Genomic DNA, 25,273 nt, shown 5'->3' with positions numbered 1-25,273 from the left:
GGGGCTGGTACTAGGACAAGGTTGGGGTGGTACTAGGACAAGGTTGTCACAAGGCAGGGTTATTACAAGGATTCAGTGCGTTAACCTGCAAGTGCCTATAGGTGTCGCTGCTGTAGCAGCAGCAGCATTGAGTGTACTCCACCACCTGCCCCAAGTTGGGCAGCTCCCTGCAGTGTGCAGGGCCTGACAGTCTCATCTGTATCACTGTGCTGCCACTGGCGTTGATGGCCTGTCCTAAGGTTTACCTGCGCCAGTAGGGGTGAAGTGACAGGCCAGCTCCTTGGGGCAGGGTTGTGGATGTCATGGAGTGTGTGGGCCTAACCAGGAGGCATGTGAGGAGCTGAGGAGTGCTGTGCCTAGTCAGGGGGAGGGTGCTGGCTGGTGGGGGTGTGTGTGCGGCTTTGTCAGTACCGGTGACTGCTGAGGCGTGTGTGGGAGGCCTGCCCAAGACAGCTCCGGGCACAGGCTGGAGACTGCCCTCTGCCCCTTGTTCTTCTGCATGTCTGGGCCCTGGCTTGGCTTCTGGTCAACCCCATAACCTCCTGCCACTGACATGGTACCCTGTATCCCACGTAGCCTGGAGAAGACCCCTGGGTGGTACAGCCAGACCCTCACTGGGCAGGCCTGCTGGGACTTCCAGGTGGCAGGGTTGGTTCTCGACCTAGCTCTACCCTGTCCTCCCTTGTGACCTCCCCAGCCTCAATGTCCACTGAAGGAAGGAGTGAATAGCACCCACCTCTCAGGGCTGCTGTTGAGGGCGAGCCCTGTCAAGTCCTGGGATGATGTAGGTGCCGGTCAGTGCTGAACATGAACCTGAGCTACGCGTTAGCATTTTCATCACCAAGAACCCCTCTTTAGGTGTCTCTCCCCATTGGCCCCAGGCTTTGTTAGGTTTTGTTTAATAGTAATGACAATAACAAAAACAAAACTTACCTTTGTTAAGGAAAGCTGCTGGGCACCATTCTGCACCAGCCACAGCACAGGCCCATCAGCAGTGCCTGGTAGCCTGAGGTGGCCGGGCCGACCTCACACCAACCCCACGTGGGGAGCTTTGGGAGCCCAACTACAGCCAAGTGCAAGGAATGCTACATTCCCCTGATGCTCTGGGAAGCTTAAGTGTCCCTCCTGGGTCCTCTCCTTTGTCACAGCCTCTTGAGACCTGAACATGGGGCCCACCCCATAGTCTAAGGGCCTAGGCTAGGGAGGCTGCTGATCTGACCCATTTTGTGCTGTGCATTTTATGAGCATGAACTCACTTAGCATTCATGGTTACCCAGCCACATGGGTGTGTTGTCATCTCCCCCTTTTCAGGAGTAAGTAGACTGTAGCCCGGGAGAGAATGACTTGTCCAAGGTCATGAGAGTCTGTCCTGGGAGCATGGCCTTGTCTTAACAACCTCTGACCCCTGTCTTAATGACCTACTGAGGTCATGGTCTCCCAGAGGTCACAGCTTCTTCACCCATGCAAGGGAGGAAACCGAGGCTCGCAGAGGGAGTGCGGCTGGCACTGTCACACAGCAACTCAAATCAAGACACTGTTATGGCTGCCTGGCCGAGGTGTGGGGAAGACAGAAGCTGGGCCTGGGCTCAGGGTCTGACTCTGCTGCTTCCCTGCTGTGTCACCTCTGGTGGGGCCCTGGGCCTCGGACTTGAGTGACTGTGCTGGACAGTCTCTGAGGCACTATCCAGCCTGACAGCCTGCTGCTGGGCATCCTTGTTGTGTGAGATGGACCCAGCTACCCCCTTCAGGTAGTGGGATCACTCAGCCCAGGCCCACAGCAGTGCCAGGTCCGGGTTGAAGCAGGCCTCATTCTTACTTATTTTGTTTAAATCGCCTACATTTGAAGTAGCTGATAGCACACAGGGTCAGAAATCTTAAAGAGACGAAAGGTAGCTCTTACTTCCCTTGGGAATGCACTATGCAGAGACAGGCATGTTTTTCCTTCTCAAACTGCTCTCCTCCTGCTGCTCTTGGTGCTTACTGTACCTGGAAGACAGCTCCTGGCATCCCGTTGAGGGGCCCTGCCAGACCCTCACCACTTCCCTGTGCCAGACTTTTGATTTTGTGAACCCCTAGGCCTCAGTTTCCCCATCTATAGGATGGAGAGCACATTAGTATCTGCCTCAACGGATTGCTGAGAGAGGATCATATGAGATGTAACTGAAGTAATTTGCACAGGCCTGGCATGCAGTAGGTGCTCACTAAATGGGGAATTGGCATTTTGATGACTCCAGGGAACAGAGGGCCCAGTCCAGTGAGATCAGGGAGGCCATACTGAGACCGCTGGGAGGCCAGGCCCTGACCTCCTTTCTCCTACAGCCCACCCACTCCAGCCCCTCCTCATCTCGCCTGCTGTTCCCTGTGCCTAGGCCATTCTTGGCTCTACATCTTTCTACAGCTGTCTCCTCCCCCCGTCAGCCTCTGCTCAAGCCCTTCCTCAGTGAGACCAATGCCTCTATTCCGTCCCTAGAGAGCACAAGCCTTTTAATATCACAAGTGTTAGCTTTGTATGTTCCTTGTTTGCAGCTTTCTTGGCCTCAACACTGTGGACTTTTGGGTTGGAGGGTCCTCTGTGGTGGAGTCGTGAGTGCATTGTGGGTGGCTGAGCATTGCCCTACCTTTCCTTGTTGGATGCAGTAGTGCCCCCTATCCTGACGACCCACAGAGTCTTTAGACACTGCCATGCCTGCTGTGTGGGAGTGTCTCTGGGGTGGGCCTCTGCCTGCTGAGCTTGCTGTGGCACAAAGAAGATGGGCCAGCTGAGAGACACCCCCACATGCTTTGTAGGTGAGAAAGGCCTGGGGCGTGGAAAGATGGGGAGGCTGCCAAGGGCCTAGAAGGCCAGGTGACCACATGTGGCGGGCAGAGAGAAGACAGATGGTGGGGTCACAGCCTCAAGCGGCTCCTCCACAATCTAGCCTGTTGCTTGCCTGTGTGTTGGGGATCCAGACAATGCTGGTGGCACACAGTGGCCATGAGGTTGGATGGGGCAGTCTGGCCAGTCACACAGCAGGCGATGCGAGAGCCCATCCCCTCCTGTGCCCTGGCTTTCCCTCTGGAGCCCCAGGACAGGGATTGCTTTTGTCATCAGAAACCATGTAATGTGACGGAATGTGACGTGGCATGGAGGCTCCCTCTGTGAGCGGAGGCCTGGTAGGGGCCATGGGGGAGGGGGGGTCTAGCCCCTGTATGGCCCTGAGAGTGGTGTAGTCCAGTCTGTTTGAATCTCCGCAGGCCCAGGGTGGAGATGGCGGCGGGTATGGTGGCCCTGCTCTCAGGCTGTTCCTGTGGATGTTTGGACGTAGGAGTCGGACAGACCTGCCTTGATGTGCCTTTCCTTCCAGACACTCACCATAAGACCTCTGTAGGTCACTTCTTTTCCCATCTGCTTGGTCCAAGAGATACATGAAAACCGCCCCCTTGGTGGAGCCACTGAGAGGGTGAGCAGAGGAGTTGTCTGGGACTCAGGCCTGGCGTTATCTCAGGAGCTGTGGTCTTTCAGACAGCCCATCTAATCTTCTACATGTCAGGCACTGCCAAGGCCTGGCAATGATAACCCTGGGACTCAGTCTGTTATCCCTGTTCTACAGTCGAGGCCCTGACACCCAGAGAGGGCCAGTCGCTTGCCTGAGGACTAGACGTGCTACAAGTGGCCAAGTGCAGTGGGGCCCAGGCTTGGCTCCAGACTGAGTGCTCGCAGGCTTTCCACTCACTGCCTCTCTGAGATGGTGACTACAGAACGGCCCCTTGGGAGGCTCCACAGCAGGAAGCCGGCTGGCTGTGGGAGAGCCTGTCGCAAGGGGCCTGGCCAGGCAGTCAAAGGGCTTCTCTGAACAGGCAAAAGTCAGCGCCACATAGGAATTGGGACGAAGCTGGAGGGAAAAGCTTTCTAGGCAGAGAGAATGGCATGTGCAGCAGCCTGAGGTGGCAAAGGAGGAGGCTCATCCAAGGAATGTTGAGGGGTGGGTGGCTCAAGTGGGAGGAGGTGGGAGCAGGGCCACTGTGGTCGGTGGGAGGTGTGTCCAGTCCAGGAATGCCTCTCGTGTGTCCTTGGCTCAGTGGCTGAATTCCTGTCAGCCTCAGGTTCTTCACTCTCTGCCTGGGGCTGCTGTGTTATAGGCAGGTTGAGGACACCCAGACACGTGGCGCTGGGAGCTGAGGCAGGCTGGCTTGTTGTGGGTTGCCTGTGGCACCTGAGAGCCTCTGTTTGTTGTGGTGATGGTTGCCACAGCGGGCTGCACCTGGGCAGCCCTAGGCTGCCTGGCCATCTGGGCCCAGCGACGGTGGACACTGATGGTGACTGGCAGCCCAAGGCCTGTTTCTAGGCTGTCTCCATGGCAGCCTCACCCACTCTGACAGCTGGTGTGGCTGCCCCACGGAGCCTGTGTCCCTCCTGACGCAGGCCCAGTGTCCCCAACAGGTGGGTGGGCATGAAGGCCTGGCCACGCGCTCACCAAGGAGGAGGGCAGTACCCATTTATCCAGCTGCAGATGTGGAAGTGCCCTTGACAGTGGGAAAACTAGGGCCTAGTGAAGGGAGGAACATTATAGGACAACCTCAGATCCCAGGGCTTGGTAGGCTGGAGCCAGAGGAAGGTGAGAAGGGCCAAGGGCGGAGATAGTGCAGGATGAGTGTGACATGAACCCCCAGCAGGAAAGGACCAGGTCTGCAGGAGACCGGTGGTGTGGTCAAGGCCCTGGGGCCTCCACGCAGAGCTTTAATTTTTAACTGGAAGTGTTTCAGATTCTAGTTACGAAAAGCTTCAAGTCAAGATTAAAAACTGCCTGTAATTCTCATGACTTAGGATGGATTTTTTCACTTCTGCAGAGAGGCTGCTGGTCATATAACCATAGTGACCATTTAACGCATTCTCACTGAGACCTGGGGCCCTGTGTGGGCAGTTAGGTGGCAATTCTTCTGCGTTCTGTTCCACATGTATGGCTCGTGGACTGTGGCTTTGACGGACTTTGAAGTGAGACCCATGCAGCCCTGATAACCAGGAGTGTGAGGTGCAGAGGAGGGCGCTGTGCCTGGGGTGTAGAGCTGGGATTTGCTGCAGCTGCCATACTCCAGGCCAGTGCAGCTCATGGCTAGAACCTTGCCCAGATCCCCTGGGCTCAGAAAGTGTCTTTGACTCAGAGGCAGGGCAGAAGTGGCCTCAGGAGCTGATGGCCCTGCATACTTTGGAGTGTCTGTTTTATTCTTGCTGTGTACAATGTCTGGGTCTAGGGAAAAGCAGGAGACCACTGAGTCTCCAGGCATGGGTGCTGTTTCCTTCCTGTTCAGCGTGAGACCCCAGGCCTCAGAACTCACCCTGAAGGAGAGATGCTGTGAGCCGATGGCCTGGCCTGTTGGAGTCTCCAAGTCAACAAACTCAGGAGAGATTCGCAGTCAGACCCCTCGTGCAGGACTTGCTGTGCAGGCTGGGGCAGGTGGCTTCACCTCTCTGAGCCTCAGTTTCCCCAAGTAAAGTGAGGCTAGGAGCTTTCCCTGTGGGCTTGTTAAAGCTTCTGGGATAGCAGATGGGAAAGCCCACATGTGTGGCCCGTGGACTGTGGCTTTGACGAACTTTAAAGTGAGACCCATGCAGCACTGATAACCAGCTGTGTTGCCTCATCTTACAATAGGATGAAAACACCTCGCACCCTTGTGATCAGGTAATTGATACACATGGTACCGGGGTAAGCGCTTAGTAGGCGCTCAGTGCATGTAGCTACTGCTGCTGCTGCTGTTACTCTGTGGAAGTGGTTGTTTTCTGAAGTCTCTGCACCAAACCCTGGTGCAGTAGGTGTGGCGGGCCTCTGGGTCAGGCTTGGACTAGGGCTGGGCTCTGTTGTCGGCCTCCAGGCCGCAGATGGAGGCACCTAGGGGCCTGGCATCGGGGGATCCCTGGGTAGCTTCTGGTTGCAGCTGTCTGTTTGCTTCATGCCTTGCTCTGTTGGCTGCCTGGATGGACCCTGGGATCCCCATCCCCCCAGGTCTGTTGTATTTCATGTTGTCCTGGGCCTTGTCTTTCCAACAACATCCCCATCGCCCCTCTTACCGGGGAGCTAAGCTGCTGGGCCTGCGAGTCTGGCTCCAATGAGCCGCTGAGGTGGCTGTGGCTGTGGCTGCCGGAGCCAGGTTCAGACCAGATCTCCTTGGCAGGCAGCAGCAGAGCCACGGGCAGTTTGCAGAGCCTGGGTGGCCAGGGCCTCAGTGAGTCAGCAGAGTGGGTGTGGGTGGTGGTAGGGGCATGGGAGGTGGCAGGCGGGTGGTGGGGCTGCGCCTGGGTAGTGGGAAGGAAGTTCCTGTCTTTACAGGGCAGGCATGTGACCAGCATATTTCTGCTTTGAGTGGTTCTGGGGAGCCATGTTGGACTCCCGGCTCTGCCACCCGCTAGGTGCTAGGTGGCCCAGACAGGTCACTTCCCTCCTCTGGGTAATGGAGCCTGTCGTCAGGGAGCCTGGGGCTGGCCCTGGATTCAGGCCCACTTTCTCACCTGGCAGGCCCTGATACCTCTGCGCTTTGCTTTTCCCATTTGTAAAATGATGACTGTGCCTCCTTCAAAGGGCAGCCCTCACTAAGGAGAGCTCCGTCTGCGTGCCAGTCTGCCGTGTCCAGTGAATTCTGACCCTTTTTTAGTACCAGCTGAGTGTCGGGCACTTGACTATGCTCTCTAAGCTTTCTGAGAGGTGTGGCCACTGGACCCTTGCCTGTCCCTAGGAGTGGGAGTCAGGGAGCTGCTGCCTTAGGACTCGGGAGGGGAGCAGAGAGAGCTTTGCAGGGTGGGAGAGAGGTGGACACCTGGCATCAGCCTCCAGGGTGAGTGGGTCCCAGCAAAGCTAGCCTGGAAGGCAGCCTGGGCTGGAATCTCAGGTGCTTAACTTCCAGTTGCCCTCCCTGGGGGCCTAGCCCTCTTCATCTGTGTGTGGTGTGAGTCCCGTCCTCCTGCCTGCAGCCCTGAGGCCCCTGGACAAGGCATGCTGCTAGTGCTGGCTGGACCCTTGCCAGACCCCTTCTTACACTGCACTCCTCTTGGCTAGGCAGGCAGAGTGGTGGGGGATACTTCACAGATGGAGAACTGAGGCCCAGGCAGGTACTGTAATGTGCCCAGTGGACAGGGTTGAGACAAGGCCCCGGGGCCCAGCCTCCAGGCCTGGATCTGTCCTGCTTCTGCCCCTGTGGGGCTGGTGGGCCTGCCTCCCCGCTTTGTGGGGTCCTCAGTTATCCTCCACCTCTTACAGCCTGGCTTGGAGGGAGTGAGCTCCCAACCTGGATAACAGCAAAGCCTGGTGCCATAGTTTTCTCACCTGCACCATAGGGATTAAGTAGCTCTGCCCTCAGGTCGTGGTGAGGGTTGAGGGAGCTGACCCTGAGCTAGGATGGGTGTGGTGGCCCTGGGAGCATCACGGGGCCATGGGCGCCACTTCTTTCACCTCCACCCCGACCACTGCCAGCAGCTCGCAACTCACTCACCTAGTGCCCTCACTTCAAAGACAGGGATGCGAGGCCCAGGGATGGCCCAGCATGTCCTAGAAAGCACAGGGGACGTGGAACCAGCAGGCCTGGGTCCATATCCCAGCCCTGCTTCCTACTCATTGTGAGACTCTGGCCACTGTTGCTTCTCTTTGGGCCTCGTTTCCTAGTCTGAGCAGCAGGTGGTGGAAAGAAGGCAGCTGCCTAACCTGTTCTGGGCTCCAGACTGCGCACCTTATGCTCGACATCATAGTCTTCCCTGTAGATTTTTCCCTGTAAGAGTCCTTTTTGAAGTCAGTGTCCCTGTTGTGCAGACGGGGAGGCAGAGACTGAGAGAGGGACAGGGCTCACCTGCGCATACGACCTGTGGAGCTACACCCGGGGCATGGCCTTGGACCTGGGCTGTGCATAACGCCCACCAAAACCCAGCCCAGTGTAGCCGCAGCTGTGACCCTGACCAGGTATCTGCTCTAAGCCTCCAGCCACCTGAGGTGGGTGTCTGTTTGAGAGTAATAGGTGGAGAAATCAAGGCTCAGGGAGGGGATGGGCTGCAGAACTGGGACCTGGTTGGAGCTCTGACTACCTCAGGCGCCCCCACCAAGGTCAGTGCAGTAAGTAGCAGATGGAGACTGGCAGTCTGCTGGGGCTGTTGTGGCAGAGTGCCACAGTCTGGGGGCTTCAGCACCAGGGAGTCAGTGTCTCATGGCTCTGGGGTTTGGGAGTCCAAACTCCCGGTGTTCTTAGGGCAGGTCCCTTCTGATGGCTGTGTGGGGAGGCTCTGTTCCAGGCCTCTCTTTGGCATGCAGGTAGCTGTTTTCTCCCTTGTCTCTTTACCCATCTTCCCTCTCTGTGTCTCTGTGTCCAGATTTCTTTTATAAGAACACCAGTCACACAGCTTAGGGCCTACCCTACTGACTTCATTTTAATGTAATTATCCAGTAAAGACTCTATCTCCAAATAAGTTCATATTCCGAGGTAATGGGGGCTTAATATTTCAACATATGAATTTGAGGGGGACACATTTCAACCCATAACAGACACGACATAGGACTTCTGCATGGGTCAGGAGTGCCAGGGCCTGACAAAACCTCAGCTGCTTAGACCCGGCCCTGCATGAGACCTGGGTGGCCAAGCCCCATCCCCATCTGTAAGATGGCCTGGCCAAACTGTCCAGCTGAGTGCTGGAGCATGTGTGGCCTGCAGGTGCAAAGTGGGGTCGGGCAGCTCTGGGGTGATGCCTAGGGGCCAGCACTCAAGTTTCCAAGGATAGGCCGGGCTTAGACTCTGAGGGGCTGGGAAAGTGCTGTCTTGGAGCAGAACTGAGCTTGGGTTAGGTGTTGGCTATGCTGAGGGGGCTCCAGTGGCTCCTTGGTTCCTCAGGCCTCTCTGTTTCCTGCTGTTACTTGTGCTTTTCCCTCTGCCTGGTACCGTTCCCTTCTTTTCCTTGCTAGGACAGTGGATGCTCAGCCTTGGTCCACCTCCGTCTCCTGATGCCTCGGCCTGGCCGCATGCCCTGGACACCAGGGGCTCCCGGGCCCTCTTATGGCACTGACCTCACTGACCCTTGGGTATCTGTGTCTGAGACCAGAAGCCCCCTGGGGGGGCCTGAGTCATCTCTGTCCCCAGCTTTGTCCAACTCAGAGGGAGCCCAGGGGTCGGTGATAGACTGAGGGACTGACCAGATACCTTGCCTTCTCTCCATTCTAGGAAAATCCAAGAGGAAGAAGGATTTACGGATATTATGTGTGTCCAAGCCACCTGCGCCCAACCCCACGTGAGTCTGCCTCAGTTTCTCCCACAGCTCAGCCTGGAGGACTTCCTGAATGGGGCCCAGTGAGAGGAGCAAGAAGGAGGTGGAATTGGCCCAGCTTTGCTCCTTGTCCTGTCCTGAGCAGTACCCATTGTGAGGGCAGGCGGGTGGCTGTGGGGGGTTGTACACCATCCATGCTCTGGGCCCCCTTCTCATTCCATCTTGGAGGCTCTGCCCAAAGCCACTCGGCAGTGAGGCCATGCCTGGCTTAGCCATTTATGAGATGAGGTGACCTGAGGCACTGCCTCCTGAGGCCAGGATGTGCCCTGTCCCCATGCCAGGCCTGTTTGTTGGGTGTGGTTCTCTCCGAGGCTCATAGAGTCTGCTTTCTCTGCAGAGCCCCCCGGAACCTAGACTCTCGGACCTTCATCACCATTGGAGACAGGGTAGGTGTCAGCAGTCCCTCTTGACAGGGCTTCTTATTGCATCTGACCCTGCAGGACCACTGGGAGGGAGGTACCTGTGGGTGGCAGGCAGTGTTGGGCTCCGAGAAGAAGCCCTGTGTGGCTGGTCGTGTGGCCCTGGGCTGCCCACCCACTGACCTTCCTCTCTGGAAGAGGGGCCATCAGCCTGCCTTTTGGGGCCATGGTGAGCTCAGGGCTGGCATAATTTCTGACCTGAGTTGGTGCCATGGGCCTGCTGCACCTGTGTTTCCTGGGGGATAGTGTGTTGAGCATGCAGACTCCTGGACCTACCTAGCCCTACTGGATCAGACCCTCAGGTCTGCATTTTATATACACCTCAGAAGCTTTGGGAGGGTACCAGTCATTGAGAATCCTGGCTCAGAGATCCTATGTTACCTGGATATGCCCAGGTCCTCCCAGCAAAGACCCTGCTACAGAGGCCTCTCTGCAGCAACACTTTCTCCTAGGCTCATAGTATCTCCCAGACAATCCCTTACCTGGTGTCCTGGTCCATCTATTCACTTATTCCTTTTTTGTGTGTTTCTCCCACCAGAGGGAAACCTGTTAGATGTACTCTAACCAGCTGAGTGGTGGGGAAAGAGGGAAGGGCACCTCACAAACTTTCTGTGCTGGTTAGGGTATTTCACAGGCCATGTTTTTTATAGATCACAACAGCCCTTGGGTGTTGGTGCTGCACCTGTTTTATAGAGGTCAATGTGAGACTCAGAGAGGTTAACTGACACCCAGGGTCACACAGCAGGGAGTGGCTGGTACGGGGTTGGAGCCCAGCTCTGACTGACTGGGCTTCTCTTTCCACTGCCTCGCTACTGCCTAGCCATCTCCACTGGGTGAGGGGTGAGGACCAGCTCCTGACTTGACAGCTAGCGACCCTCTTTTTTGTATCTCCTAAGAACTTTGAGGTGGAAGCTGATGACCTGGTAACCATCTCGGAGCTAGGCCGTGGAGCCTATGGGGTGGTGGAGAAAGTGCGGCATGCCCAGAGCGGCACCATCATGGCTGTGAAGGTAAGTGGGGCCCGTCCTATTCCCTGCCAGGAGCACCAGGGGCTGGAGGCAGCTGGGAAGGCTGCCTGCAGGAGGCATGGGGCTGAGTCCTGCTGTGTGACCTGGTCTCTCTCCCTGACTAGTGACAAGGCCAGACTTTTCAGCACAGGCTGGGCTGTGGCCCCTGGGGCTTCTGGCCCTCATGTAACAGGTGGGGAGTGGTGGCCCCTGAACCACTCTTTTCCCCACAGCGCATTCGGGCCACCGTGAACTCGCAGGAGCAGAAGCGGCTGCTCATGGACCTGGACATCAACATGCGCACGGTCGACTGCTTCTACACCGTCACCTTCTACGGGGCCCTCTTCAGAGAGGTGTGCCGGGTGTGGGGAGGGTACTGGGCTGTGGGCTGGGAGCATGTCCCTCAGCCTATCTGTCAGCTGACACCCACCGCCACTCAGCTACTCCAGTGTCAGGTGCTGGGAGCATGGGGGAGCTTAACATAGCCCCTCCTGGCGGCCCAAGGGATGGCACAGCTGGGCTCCTGGAGCACCGGCCCTGCCAGACCACCTGGCTCCCTGCTTCCTGGCTGCGACTGCTCCACTCTGTGTCGCTTGTCTGTAGAATGAGGCCGGTGATGGTAGGTGCCTCCTTAAGTTGATGTGGAGGTTCAGTGCATCCCGTGAGTGCTGCTCTCGGTTGTGTTGTATCACCATCTACCCCTCAGGAGCAGCATCTGGGGGCAGGGAGGCAAGGGCTCCAAGTGGGAGTAGCCAAGCAGGTGTTGGATTCTGGGTCTCTGGGGAGTGTGAGTTGTGGGGTGAGAGGAAGTGAGGCTGGAAGGATGGGCTGCCCTCCACCAAGCCAGGCAGGTGGTGTGAAGGGCTTTTGTGGCGGAGCCTGGAGGCCTGAGCCTGTGCTGGACGTGAGGGACTTGTGTTATTGATTTGCCCCTCGTGGAGCTATGGGTGGCTGGGGTGCCTGAGGCTAGCACAGAGGTCAGGGGTCCCCTGCCCTAGCCCTGCCCACTGAGTCCTGTCTCACTCGTGATGAGCTGAGTGCTCTCTTGCACCAACTCTGAGCGGATGGAGGCTGGCATCTGTGGGCATAAGGCTTCTTCCTGGCAGGAGGATACACAGGAGTCTGCTGGGGAAGAGGGAGTAGGTCCTTGCAGGCAGGGAACCATCTGTCAGGGTCAACTGGCATGAGACCATCTGTGGGGCAGTAGGACCGGCTCATGGGGTGAAGCTGACTCAGATGCACCCTGAGGCCCTGGGTGAGGGACAGCCAGGTTGTGTGTTAGTCTCTCCTTCCTGGGAATGCCATGGATTTACGGATCAGATGGAGGAGGCCGAGGTGGCAGAACTCTGCCAGGCTGACCCGTGGACCTGGCAGTGTAGGCAGGGCAGAGGATGGAGAGAAGTGGCAGTGGCTTAGCAGACTGAACTGCTGGGTGGACACACGTCTGAGGCCATGTGGAGGTGGGGTGTGAGGACTCGGGCACTGGCACAAGTGGTCCAGGCACGAGTAGCCTTGGCCGACCTGACTGAGCTCTGGGTTTCCATCCACAGGGCGATGTATGGATCTGCATGGAGCTCATGGACACGTCCCTGGACAAGTTTTACCGGAAGGTGCTGGAGAAAAGCATGACGATTCCAGAAGATATTCTGGGGGAGATCGCTGTGTCTGTAAGTGACCTGGGTGGGCTGGAGGTTCCAGGTGTGTAGCTAGAGGACCCACCAGGCACAGATTCCGGCCCAGTGCTGATGTCTTGGGCAGAGCTGGGTCTCAGTGTGGTCCCTGAACCTGTCCTCATAGGCAGCCTGGACCTTCTCACCGGGAGACCCTGGGGCCTGGGGTGCCTGGAGCCCCACAGATTTGGCAGATCCAGGTCTCCAGGACTTTGAGTGCAACTCTTGAGTTCCAGACCATTTTTTAAAAAGGAACTTAGTTCTTACAGTGGCTTTATACCAAAAATGCCTGGGGCAGCTCACAGAGATACAGGCTAAGTTGGGGGAAAGGTTAACATCCAAAACATTTGCATTTTGAGTCTTAAACAGTTCTAGAGAAGGGCAGCAGCACTGAGCTTGAGCATTCTGGCGGCCAGAGGAGAAAGAGAAGTGGAATTAATGATGCTCAGTCACTGAGAATCAGGATAGTTCTTGATCCTGACTGTGCCTGGAAACCTTTAAAACATACTTCTGTCTCAGGCTCCCCACTAAGTCTTCCTGAGGAGAACAGCTTCTAGCTGGTAGAGCACTTGGCCCCGTCACAGGAGGGGTGGGTGGTGGTGCCCACCCCTGTGGCGTGCAGTGTGAGAGAGTGAGAGGAAACTGGAGGCTGGGTGTGTCTGTACCAAGATGGCCAGGACACCGGGGGAAGGCTGGGCCAGGGCCAGGAGCCTGGGGAGAGGAGGGTCTGGCCTGTGCTGTGGGAGCGGGAGACAGGTGGACACGGGCGGGAGTCTTACTGCTCGCCATTGTTGATGCCACCAGGAATAACAACAATCCTGTCTCTCGCTTCTCTCTATTCTACTCCAGATTGTGAGGGCCTTGGAGCACCTCCATAGCAAGCTGTCGGTGATCCACAGAGGTTAGTGCCCTGTGGGGTGGGGCCCAGCCAGCGGGAGGGGTCTCTCGGACTAAGGCAGGTAGACAGCTCCCCACTTCCAAGATGAGCAGACAGAGGCTAAGTGAGGTGATAAGTTGTGACTTGCCCGTTGGGGTCCAGGCTGCTTTCCACCCACTCCCCCAGCTGCCTCCCTTCAGGTTTGCTGGTGCTTGGAGCAGGGCCTGGGTCATTTCCGTCCTGAGAAAGGCTGGCTGGCTTGTGTTTTGATTGTAGTTTCTGTGTCATGAAGCACAGAGTTGGGTACCATTCAACGAATCTGATCAAGTTCACACCCACATTCCTCCTTCCTGCCAAGATGCAGACATCCCCCAACTTGGCCTGGAACGTTCCCTTGCGTCCCTTCCCTTTCTTGCCCCCATGCTGTTGAGGCAGCCACTGGTCTGATTTTCCCACAGTGGACTGGATTGCTTGTTTTTGAATGTCCAGCCTTTGCTTGGCTGATGTTTCTGGACTCACTGAGGTTGTGTGTGGTCATCGTTCACTCCTTTTTGCTTCTGAGTACAAGGCCATTTTCCCGGATGTACTGCTTTTCAGAAAATAAATTAGGTTCAGCCTCCTTTGACCACTCTGTGCCTGTTCCAGCCCCTGCCCCAGGCCACTGTGGCTGGCAGTTTGGCATGGAACCTTCCAGTCTTTTTTCTTTGCCTTTCTACTCTTATACATGTCCCCACAGAGAGCCTGTGGATGTGTGTGTGTGTCCTGGGTGCATTTGCGTGAGGATTTCCTGCTGGGCTCATCTTCCACCAGGAATTTGTGGGAGGCTCTGTGTCCATACATGCAGATCCTGCCTCCTGGGCTCTGACTGACCCTGTGGTGCCCAGACATGTCCATCTCACTGGACCTTGCTTCTAGAGTACAGATGGTAGATGCAGGCGCAGCTCTCTGGGCTGAGTGTGCAGAGTCCTGCCTTCCCCTCCATGGCAGGGGCTGTGTCCCCAGATGTGACTGTGGGCAGGTGTGGCACTCCCTCACAGCCTTAGTCCCCTTGGCCCATCCTTGGGGATCTGGTGAAACCTGCCTGCTGGGCTACTGGGACATGGGATGGGGCACGGGCTGTTGGGGGGCGCAGACACACAGAATGGGCTGAGAAAGGCATGTCCCACCCCGGCAGATGTGAAGCCCTCCAACGTGCTCATCAATAAGGAGGGCCACGTGAAGATGTGCGACTTTGGCATCAGTGGCTACTTGGTGGACTCTGTGGCTAAGACAATGGATGCCGGCTGCAAGCCCTACATGGCTGTGAGTGGTCTCTGCACCCACCCCTGGCTCAGGAGAGGATGGGGCCATGCTGTCCATGTTCTCTGTCCATGTCCTCTGACTGTATTTCCTGCCACAGTGGGGCCACCTGCACCTGGCTGCCCAAGCAGTCCTGCTTTACCCCTGTTGTCACCTGCCCCCAAGTGCCCCATGTGGGTGATGAGTTATGTGGACAACCCAGAGGGAGGAGACTCAACATCTGTGAAGGTCCCACCCTGCCCCCATTGTCAGAGAGGAGGTCCCTTCGACTCTCTCCTAGGTGAGGGTGCCTGGGGCAAGGCTTGGGCCTTTGAGGAATGACCCAGGCCCTTGCCAGTCTCCGTCTCCTCCTCTGCCATGTGGCAGGTAGGGCAAGATGAGCACTTTGGGATGGGGTTTGTGATGGGGTGGGAAGTCCTAGCGGAGGGAGCCTTGGGTCCCGTACCTAGGTGGCCATTCACACCTCACTGGTCCTTCTTGCAGCCTGAGAGAATCAACCCGGAACTGAACCAGAAGGGCTACAACGTCAAGTCTGACGTCTGGAGTCTTGGCATCACCATGGTACTGTCTGGGGCAGGTTCCTTGCTGGTCAGGCGGAGTGGGGCGGGTTGGACCCAGGGCCATGAGCTTTTGGGAGGGCCTGTCAGATAGGTTAGGTCCTGGAAAGAAGTGTCAGTTTCAAAATCTGAGAAGAAAACGTGCCAATAAAAATTACCGTCCATTTAAGGGAATGACTGTGAGTGGCATTATTCCTTCCCTAATGGTCAGGGTCACCTATCACAAAAGTTCTCACCATTTGTGATAAGTCAGCCATGGGACCTTTCCCCAGAGCTCTCGATGCTTGTTGAGAAATCACAGCTAATCCCAAATTGAGTGAGCTGGCATGCAAATACTTTAAAAAGCAAAATGGTAAAAATTTTTTCAAAATTGTTCACAGCAAGAAATGGGTTGCCTGTGGGATCCTGCTGCATTTCCACGAATGTGGTAGGAGGGGATGGGTGGGACCTCCTTATCCTGGGCCTGTGGAGGCTGAAGACACCCCTGACTTGGGTAGGGTGAGGCAGTTGCAGCTTCAGTGTAGGGATGATGGGCCTGAGGGCCTCTTGCTCCTGCTAGAGTTGCTTGGCAGGCAGGTGTGGGTTGAAGCTTGTTTATTTGTGATTTGTGTTCAGCCTTCCATTTTAGAAAGTCATTATGGCACCCATGTGGACGATAGACCAGAGGGACAGGAAAATGCCTGGGACGTGTATCCCAGCTGGTTCTAGGAAGTTGTGCAGGAGACACATGTGGAAATCATAGTGGCCAGCAGCATGAATGAACCCGGCCTGAGTGGGCTCCAGCCCCCACACCCTATCCTACTCATGGAGATTAATGGAGTGTGTTCTGTGCATCAGTACCTTCTCTGCCCAGGGGAGAGCTTGGCCCAGGACACCCCTGCCTGCCCCAGTCTCTTTGGCTATTTGGTGTTGGGGGGAAGGGCAGTCAGACATAAGCCGTTGGATATGTGGGGTAAGTAGGTGAGCTATATGGGAGAAGGTGTATTGGTTGTTTTCTAACACCAACAACCCATTCTCAGATTTTCCAGATGCCCAGTGAGTGTCTTATAATTCAGTTTGCTTCCTATGTTAACTACCTGAGTTAGCGCAGACCCCACTGGCTAAGGGCTCAGTCCCACAAACCTGCCCCCACTTCACATGCCAGTTGGGAGTCCTGGATCTCCCATACTACTGACCTACCAGCTATAAATTGGGGGTTCCCCATGACTCTCTTCTAAGGTTTGATAATTTCCTAGAATGGCTTATGAAACTCAGGAAAACATTATTTGTGTTTATTGAGTTTATTTTTTTGTGTCGAGGTCTCACTCTGTTGCCCAGGCTGAAGTGCAGTTACACAATCATGGCTCAACCATAGCCTTGACCTTCTGGGTTCAGGTGATCCTTCCACCTCAGCCTCATGAGTAGCTGGGACTACAAGTGCATGCCATCACAGTTGACTAATTAAAAAAATTTTTTTTTGTAGAGGCAGGGTCTCGCTATGTTGCCCAGGCTGGTCTCAAACTCCTGGGCTCAACCGATCCTCTTGCCTTGGCCTCCCAAATTGCTGGGATTGCATGTGGGAGCCCGGCCTGTTTACTGGTTTATCATAAAGGATATAACTCAGGAGCAGGGGACGGGAGAGATGCAGAGCTCCCGTGCCCTCTGGCCTGCTGCTCTCCCAGCACCTGCCCCGCAGCTTGTTGAGCTTGTGGAAAGTTTTTATGGAGCTTGGTCCCCAGCACCTTCCTCTCTCAGAGGTTGGCAGGTGATACTGAAAGTGCCAATCCTCTAATCACCAGGACTCTCTGGTGACCAGTCCCTTTCTGAGGCTGTCTAGAGACTCCTCTAAGTCGTCTCATTGGCATCAGCCCAGGCACAATCTAAAAGGACCCCTTATGAATAACAAAAGCTACACCTGTCATGCTGGAAATTCTAAGAGTTTAAGAGCTCTGTGCCAGGAACAAATACCAAATGCATTGCTTACTGTGCCACTAGCTAAAGAAGAGTCGAGCAGGTGAGAGTGGCTCTGGGGACAGGTGGAAAGGCCACTATTATTTGAGATGTGGAGATCTTTTTGAGGAGGGTGCCCTGAGAAGCTGGGGGTAGAGCAGCCCGGGAGTGCAGGTGCAGAGGTCCTGAGGTGGGCCCTGCTGTGTGCCTGGGTAGCTGGATCCCAGGAGCGAGGGCTTAGAGGAGGTGGCAGAGAAGTGTTGGGGTTAGGTGTAGGGTTGACACAGATGTTTTGGATTTTACTGATGTTGTTGCCATAATTATCATTATCATAATGTGGCTGTAACCCTGCAAATTGTGTATCTGTCAATGACTAGGAAAGACTCAAAACCAAAGTAATTCAGTGAGATGGAACTGGGTAAAAACCTTCCCCTGCCCTCTTTTTTTTCTTTTGAGTCAGGGTCTCACTCTGTCACCCAGACTGGAGTGCAGTGGTATAATTATAGCTCACCATAGCTTCAACCTCCTGGGCTTAGATGATCGATCCTTCCACCTTGGCCTCCAGGGTAGTTGGGACCATAGGCATGTGCTATCTTGTCTGGCAAATTAAAAAAAATTTTTTTTGTAGAGATGAGGTCTTGCTCTGTTGCCTAGGCTGGTCTTGACTGGGCTCAAGCAATCCCTTTGCTGCGGCCTCTCAAAGTGCTGGGATTACAGGTGTGAGCCACTGCCTGGCCTCGATTTTTAAAAATATTGGTGACACATAGTTTTTTACTTAAGTTTTTCTGTCCTTTTGAAAAGGAATGGGGAGGAATATTTGAAGTCCAAAGGTGGGTACTATACCTGCAGATGACAGTTTTCTAACTCCTATGTCAGAAAATAAAAAGAACCAGATCTTGCTGTATTTATAGACTCCACAGAACTGGTTGGATGTTAGAGCCCCCACTTGTGACCACCTCACACATCTACACACCCTGCTTCCCTCCTTCTGTCATCCATCACCATTGCCAGGCGGCTTAGCTGCTGTACCTGGTGCTGGCTGGGGTCACAGCTGGGCTGGGCTAGAAAGTCCATGGAGGCGTCACAGACGTGGGGCTCCTCTGTGTGGCCTCTCCGTGGCTTCCTCACGCTGGGCTGCTCCTTGGGCATCCGCACAGCATGTGTTCACGTAATTGGAATTCTTTCCTGGTAGTTGGCATCTGAGAGGGAAGGCCTCCTAAGTGCTAGGCCTGGAACGAGCACAGCATGGCTCCTGCCTCATTGTATTGGTCAGTATTGGTCGGAGTGAGTCAGGCCAGCCCAGGTTCAGGGGCAGGGAATACTCCCTGCTTGGGGGCAGGGCAGGGGAGGTGGCACGTGGAGGGAGAGCAGGTACACACAGAGGCAGGTGGTGTGGGCACTCCAGAGACAGCTGCCCTGTCACAGGTTAGGTTTCTCCCCATGAGGTACAAAAACAACGGAAACTCGACTTAAAAACACAGAGATAAAGTCAAGGGAGTTCTATTAGAGACATACCTCATCTCCCCATTGCCAGTGCCAACAGTGGATATGTCCTTGTAGGCTGTGTGTAGCTTCTTTTTAAGAAACACATATTTTTAATTTTGTCCTTTACACTTAGCATCGTGTATTGCATCGTTCATATTTCTCTAAATTGTAATAAACCCTTGACGACATCCCTTCCAAAGACTCCATAACCATCCGCTGCCACCACTTCCTCACCAGTCCCCTGCTGGGGGTGTTTCACTTGTTTCTGATTTTTTCTTTCCATTTGAATCCTCGGTCACCCTAAGGGAGTGACTGGTGAGACAGTCAGGTGTGGCCCTCTGGGTGGGCTCTGGCCTCCACATCCTGTGAAGTGCCCTCTCCAGCTCTGTAGGCACCTGGTTTGTCCCACTGCACATGACACAGGACATCAGCAGGGATTACCCAGAACAGATGCGGGTCGTGCTTGGGGAGGCTTGTGGCCATAACAGGCATTGACCAAGTCCTGGCCAGGTTAGGGTCACTACCAGGGAGTTTCAGAGGAACGCTGTGCTGTCATGGTTGACACAGGCCCTGTGGTGGGGCCGGTCCCTGCACTGGACATTTGGACTTCTTCTAAATATTTCCCGTGACAGATGACACCATATGGCAAATCTTTGCGCCCAGGGCCTGTTTCATTTTTCAAGCTCTTTAGAAAAAATAAAGGGATTACTGGATAGAGGGTTGACACTTTTCTTCTTTTTTAGTGATAAGCTCTGGTAGCCACTGGCCCTGCTCTTGCAGCTCTTGTGGGGCCCCCACTCTGCACGTTGGAGCCAGTGGAGATTCTGAGAAAAGCCCTGTGAACCACACGATTTTGTCCTCAGAACATACACGCCCTCTGTGTTGTGCATCTCCTCCGTCAGTGGGCGTGTTGATGTCTGGGCTGGAAAGGGCCTTTCGCCTAATGGGAAGCCCAAGTCTTCGCACAGCAATTAGTGATCTGTTGCAGTGCCAGTTGCCAGCACACAGTGTTTGTTTGGGCTGTGGTCTCTTCCGTTCATTACGGTGATTACAGCCCGTCAGTGTGGCAACCTTGCAGTTCTCTGCTATTCCAAGCAGGGGCCTGCGCTGACCTGACTTGTTTTTTCTATCCAGTTGTCACAATGGGAGCCCAGGGTTTGTTGTAAGCCTGACTTGTTTTTTCTATCCAGTTGTCACAATGGGAGCCCAGGGTTTGTTGTAAGCCAGCCAGTCTCCTCTACAAATGACTTCTCACCACCCACAGGCAGGGCATAGGGGTAAGAGCCCAGGGTAGGTACAGAGACCAGTTCGCCCGATGTCACCTATCTGGAGGTCTGGATCCAGCAGGAGAAATGGGACCACACAGGCTACTGGTCTAGGAAGCCAGAGAGAAACAGTGACAGGGCAGAGAGGAGGCGGCAGTGGGTAGTGATGGGGATCCACAGAGAAGGAGGGCTGCAGACCCCAGTTCTCTGTGGGGCTTCCTGGCTGAGGCAGAGGGCAAAGCAGCCTTGCAGTCTCACACTCCTTCACAGACTTGGGACGAGGTTTGTGTGAGAAATATTTCCCATTTGCTGCCTCCATGAAAACAGCAGTCCAGATGCTGGAGTTGATGTGGGAAGACATTAAGAATGGAGTGGCTTGTGGCGACCCGGGACCTGCTGACCTGTCTCATTAGGCTGCTTTGCTGACTGCTGCCTTGCAGGAAGGTGGCCTGTGGTTGCCAGCTCCTCAGATATTTCCAGCTCAGCTGGAACCTGGGTTGTATATAAAATCTTAAGAATTTAGTTTGTTTGGAGACCTGAGGATGGTCAGTCTGGGCAGGATTTGCTTTGTGAACCAGACCTTTGCTGGCTGGGTTGGAAGAGCTAAGTATCAGTGCCCTGCTCTTGGCCCTTGGTCTGCTGTGATGTGGCAGGGAGGTTGGGTACACAGCCCCTCAGCCTGACTTGCACCCTGGCTCCAGGCGACAAGCCTGGGCAGGATTCCCTCCTGGCTGCAGAGTGCGGGTGCATCTGGTGGCTGGGCCCTGCTGACCCTGCTGTTCCCATTACAGATCGAGATGGCCATCCTCCGGTTCCCTTATGAGTCCTGGGGGACCCCGTTCCAGCAGCTGAAGCAGGTGGTAGAGGAGCCGTCCCCTCAGCTCCCAGCTGACCGTTTCTCTCCCGAGTTTGTGGACTTCACTGCACAGTGGTGAGTCTCTGGTGCTGCTGAACTCCAGGCAACAGCCCCCTGCCCTGGCCAGATTCCACCTCCTTCCTGGGTCTTGTCCCCTTCTCCCTTAGCAAATACCCCAAACAACATGGCATCAAAATACGTCAGGTAGAAATAGAGCATAAGGAAAATTTGATAAAACCATGGTCCTGGTGGGAGATTTTAATACAGTTCTTCCAGAAATGGACAGATCAGGGAGACTAAAAAAGAAAAAAACATAAAAAACAAGTTTGCTTTTATTGATGTCTAGAACTTTTTAACAGATTGAAGACTACCCACGGGAGCCTTATAAAACTTAACCCTTTGCACTCAGAGACATCTCACAGATCACCTACCAGCAGCAACTCAACGGCACTTTTTTATGAAATAGTGAACAATGAATCATTTCATATTAAGTAGCATAGCGTTGGAACCAGTTATTTTATTGTCATGATATTTGGCTTATAACAGAATTTGGGACATTGAGGAACTTATGACAAAAAAAAAATCTAAATTTTATCTCTTATATTTTTCTAGCATGTGGTAACGTGAAACAGTTACAAACATGCGTGCAGGTTCATTGATACATGTGGTACAGTGTTAATTTGTTTTTTCTTCTACATGGTGTTTTTCTATTCAAGCAGACAGTGCAGTCTCCTTTTCTTCCTTCCACATGAATAATACGCAGTTTGTTGTCCAGTCTGTTGTTCTAAGATGTGGAAGGACACACTCATGATTCCTAAAACCCACTTCTCAATGGATCAATCATATCTCAGTATACAGTTCATCTCTTTATTTGCTTTTTTGTGCAGTTTGAGTGGAAAACTTCAAGGAAACATACACTTTTGAAAAATTTGTGCTGGTATAAGTTTGTCCTGTATAATCACCAGCAGTCTCTTTATGTTCCCTGAAAGGGGACATCTGAGTGCAAAGGGTTAATCACATTTCAGTTTACAAAGGAAATAAGGAAAAAGGCAAAGTCATACAGACCATGTTCTCTGATCATAATTAAATAGAACAGGAAATCATTAAAAAGGAAAAAGCTATATGGAAATGAAAAGTAAATTCTAAATAACTCTTACGTTATGAGAGGTTTAAAAAAATAAGCTTACACACTATTTAGAAGTGAAAGACAATGCAGACATAACAAATCAGCATCCGGATATCATAGGCAAAGAGCTACTCTGAGGATAATTCATAGCCTTTATTCCTTTTATTAGAAAATAAGAAAAATTGAAAACACATGAGCCCAGCAAAGTCATTGGTGAGCTTGACCCTTTGAATTGGGGACTTCCCTCTTCCAGGACCCTTGGTATCCTGACTGAGGATACAAAGTATATGATTGTCAGGCAGAGCATTTTGGTAGCATTTCAGTGTTGGTAGCATGGAAATTCCCTAGATCACAATGGAGATAAGAGAACTAGGACCCCAAGAACCAGAAAGAGTCGTGCAAGTTGTTTGTCCCTTGGATCGTCCTCCACCCTGGGAGACCCCCTGGGTGGTCCTGCTCTTTCTTCCTGGAGCACGTGTTCCCTGCTGCCCAGTCTGGGGCGAGTTCAGCCTGGCTCGGGTGGCCCACACAGGCTAGGCTTGCTTCCTCTCTGCCCATCTGGCCTCAGCTGCCCTGTTCTCTCCTAGCCTGAGGAAGAACCCGGCGGAGCGCATGAGCTACCTGGAACTGATGGTGAGTGTGGGTGGGAAGGTATTTTCCCTGCTGTCTCTTCAGCCGCTGGGCAGGGCTCTCTGGGGGAGAGGGCTGCTTCCCCACACACAGATGGGCAGCTCCTCTGGCTGGCCTCTTCATTTACGCTTTTAGGTGCTTGGTCACTTGTTCACTCACTCATACCTGGCTGCCTCCTCCCTCCACACCAGGCCTGGGAATGGTGCACAGGCAGAGTGAGACAGAATGGGGCAGAGTGGCCTCCGGGAAGGCATCACAGAGGAGCTGCCATTTGAACTGAGCCTAGAAGGATGAATAAGGGTTATCTACTGGTGGTGGAGAGGGCGTTCCAAGCAGAAAGGCCAGCGTAGACAAAGGCCTGGTGTGTGTGGGAAAAGGGAGGTCAGTGTGGATGCAGGGTGACTGCAAGGTGGCTGAGGAGGAGCCTTGCCGGCCATCTTTGACAGGCACGGAGGGCTTTCTGGGGGTGGAGGTCATAGAAGGGTGAGTAGGGGTTTTCTAGGCAGGAGGAGTCCTCAGGCTGGGACTCGTAGGGCAGGAAGGTGCGCCTTCCCCGTAGCCCACCCTTTCCACAGTGACTGTGCCTTTGTCTCCCCAGGAGCATCCCTTCTTCACCTTGCACAAAACCAAGAAGACAGACATCGCTGCCTTCGTGAAGGAGATCCTGGGAGAGGACGCATAGGAGGCTGGGCCTCAGACCCCACTCCGGCCCTCCAGAGCCCCCACCCCTCTGCTGGGGCAGTGCTCACCCACACCTATAAGCTACTGCCATCTGGCCCTCGGCATCCAGGAGGAACCGAGGGGCTGCCCCTGCCTGGCTCTGCAACGAGCCGCTTGTCCGAAGTGCCAAAGAACCAGACCATCAGGGGCTCCCAGCTGGGCCCACACGGGCCCCACCAGTGCCTCACCTGCTGCTCCAAGGGCCCCGAGTCTCCAGCTGCTGAGACCCTGGACTGAGGGGCCTGGATGCCCCTTGCAGGACGCTGCTACCCCTTGCAGAGAAGTCTGCCAGTGCCTGTTGGACAGGCTGCTGCCTGGCCTGGCGAAATATGTTGTATATTTTTTTTAAATCTCTTGACTGAATGGACTTTGCACACTTTGGCCCAGGGTGGCCATACTGTGTCCTGGCCCTGGTGTGGGGGACACAGCAGGGGGATGAGCCATGTGAATTCCCCCGAGACTCCCACATGGGGATGCCGTGAGCCGCCCAGGGCCTTCTCCAGCACTGGCCGACAGGGCTTCTGAGGGGCACGCCTGGTCACCTCATCCTGCCTGCCACCTCTAGGGATGTCGTGGCACCTTTTTTTTCCCTTAACTTATCCTCTTGATTTTTTTTTCTCTTGCTTTGTGGGTTTGGCTTGTTTTTCTTGTATGGTTTGGAGCTGATCACTTCTCTCCCATCCCCTAGGGCACCAGCAGGCTGAGACTCTGCCCTCTGCTCAGGCAGGGGTCTGGGGGAGGGGCCAAGGTCTCTGCTCAGGGAGGTGCCAGGGAACCTTCCAACTCACTCTCCCTGGGGACTGGCTTGACAGAGGCTAAGGATTTGCTTTGGTGGTGTTTGAAAAAAAAGAAAATATATTTTTTTGAAGAAGAAACTGCCCAGCTGGGTCCTTTCTCTGATGGGGTGGGGGTGGTTATCTGGTGGTGGTTTTAATTTATAAAAAAAAGGTAGGACAAAAGGTTGTGTGAGACTGTTTGAAAACAGAGAGCCCCACTCTCTTTGGGAAAAGTCTGTGGCCGCTAGAAGGACCCTTTGCCTCTGGGCCAGAGCAAGTGGTATGCCCAGGGCAGTGGGGGCCCCTTCCCATCCAAGGACACCAAGGCTCCCAGAGGGCTGTGATGAGTGAGCACGCTGTGACCACCCAGGTGTCAGGCCTGCACGGGATGCTGGACAGAGCAGCAGACACACAGGCCCAGGCCCCTGGTGGTAGGTGGTAGCTGCCGTCCCACCTCCTGGAAGAGTGACAGCAGCCAGAGGCACAGAGCGCCGAGCACCCTGGGCATTGTCCCAGTGTTGTGCATGGTCACTGCATTGAGGGTGTTATGCGATCCCCTGTTTACAGATGATAAAACAGGCCCAGGGTGCTGAAGTAGCATGACCCAAGCCACACGGTTTGTAAAATGGAGAAACAGATTCGGGGACAGGCAGTGGACCCCAGAGAAGGCTCTGAGGGGCGTGGTGAAGACCACCTTGCCAGGTGAAGGCTGGGGCAGAAGCCCTCCTGCAGACTTAAGCAGAGGGACAGTTTGCTCTTGTACTTGGCGTGTCCGTTGGGTCCAGGAGCTCAGTTAACATCCTGAAGGAGTTGTGTCCACCTTCGCTCTGTTCTCTGTTTCACACTCCCCGTGACACACAGGACCCAGAGGCTCCCACCAGCTCGGCAAATGGCCCAGAGCCCGCCCAGAGTCCCGAGGCTGGCTCTTTCTGACTAGGAAGGGGACACATGCTTATCCCCAGGCTCGGAGGGTGGAGTATGACTTTCCAGGCCCAGGTGGCGTCAGCTCACCGCATCTTACGGGCTGAAAGCAGGGACTCTGGGAGAGTGTGGGTGGGCACCGGTCCCCATGGTGCCTGTTCTCCACTTTCCCATCCTCCAGCCCTGGACTGGGACAGGCCTCTGCCCTTTAGCCTAGCCCTTTCCTGGCGCTGGGCTCGATCGTTTCAGGGCACATTTTTCTCCCTCGATCCTTCAGCCATGAAGGGTTGGTCTCACCTGACCTTTGCTGACTATACCCCCTGCCTAGAACATCCCCTCTTCCGTCTTCCTGTGACTGATTCCCCTCACCGTTCTGGGTCTCCCATGTCACCTCCTCAGGGAGGTCCTCCAGGACCACCCTGGCTAGAATAACCTCCCCCCACCTGACCCAGCCAGTCTAGCTAATTC

The 25,273-nt window shown here is 54.6% G+C and overlaps 1 protein-coding gene across 1 annotated transcript in view; it reads left to right on the top strand.

Annotated features, from left to right (window-relative positions):
• The window catches only part of MAP2K3 (mitogen-activated protein kinase kinase 3), a 30,043-nt gene extending 5,999 nt beyond the window's left edge, over nucleotides 1–24,044 (top strand). The window contains exons 2-12 of the mRNA XM_008062256.2: nucleotides 9,166–9,232; nucleotides 9,606–9,654; nucleotides 10,584–10,697; nucleotides 10,928–11,047; nucleotides 12,245–12,361; nucleotides 13,214–13,265; nucleotides 14,416–14,543; nucleotides 15,024–15,101; nucleotides 20,568–20,707; nucleotides 22,346–22,391; nucleotides 22,987–24,044. Coding sequence (XP_008060447.1) covers nucleotides 9,166–9,232; nucleotides 9,606–9,654; nucleotides 10,584–10,697; nucleotides 10,928–11,047; nucleotides 12,245–12,361; nucleotides 13,214–13,265; nucleotides 14,416–14,543; nucleotides 15,024–15,101; nucleotides 20,568–20,707; nucleotides 22,346–22,391; nucleotides 22,987–23,070 — 995 coding nt within the window. The 3' untranslated portion in view covers nucleotides 23,071–24,044. The remainder of the gene's footprint in view (nucleotides 1–9,165; nucleotides 9,233–9,605; nucleotides 9,655–10,583; nucleotides 10,698–10,927; nucleotides 11,048–12,244; nucleotides 12,362–13,213; nucleotides 13,266–14,415; nucleotides 14,544–15,023; nucleotides 15,102–20,567; nucleotides 20,708–22,345; nucleotides 22,392–22,986) is intronic.
• The last annotated feature ends 1,229 nt before the right edge of the window (nucleotides 24,045–25,273 follow it).

Source organism: Carlito syrichta, unplaced genomic scaffold (assembly GCF_000164805.1).
Source record: "Carlito syrichta isolate Samal-C Ts95f unplaced genomic scaffold, Tarsius_syrichta-2.0.1 Scaffold305683, whole genome shotgun sequence".
Classification (NCBI taxonomy): Eukaryota; Metazoa; Chordata; class Mammalia; order Primates; family Tarsiidae; genus Carlito; species Carlito syrichta.
Note: the sequence above shows the minus strand (reverse complement) of the source record. Positions and strands in the feature narration are given on the sequence as shown.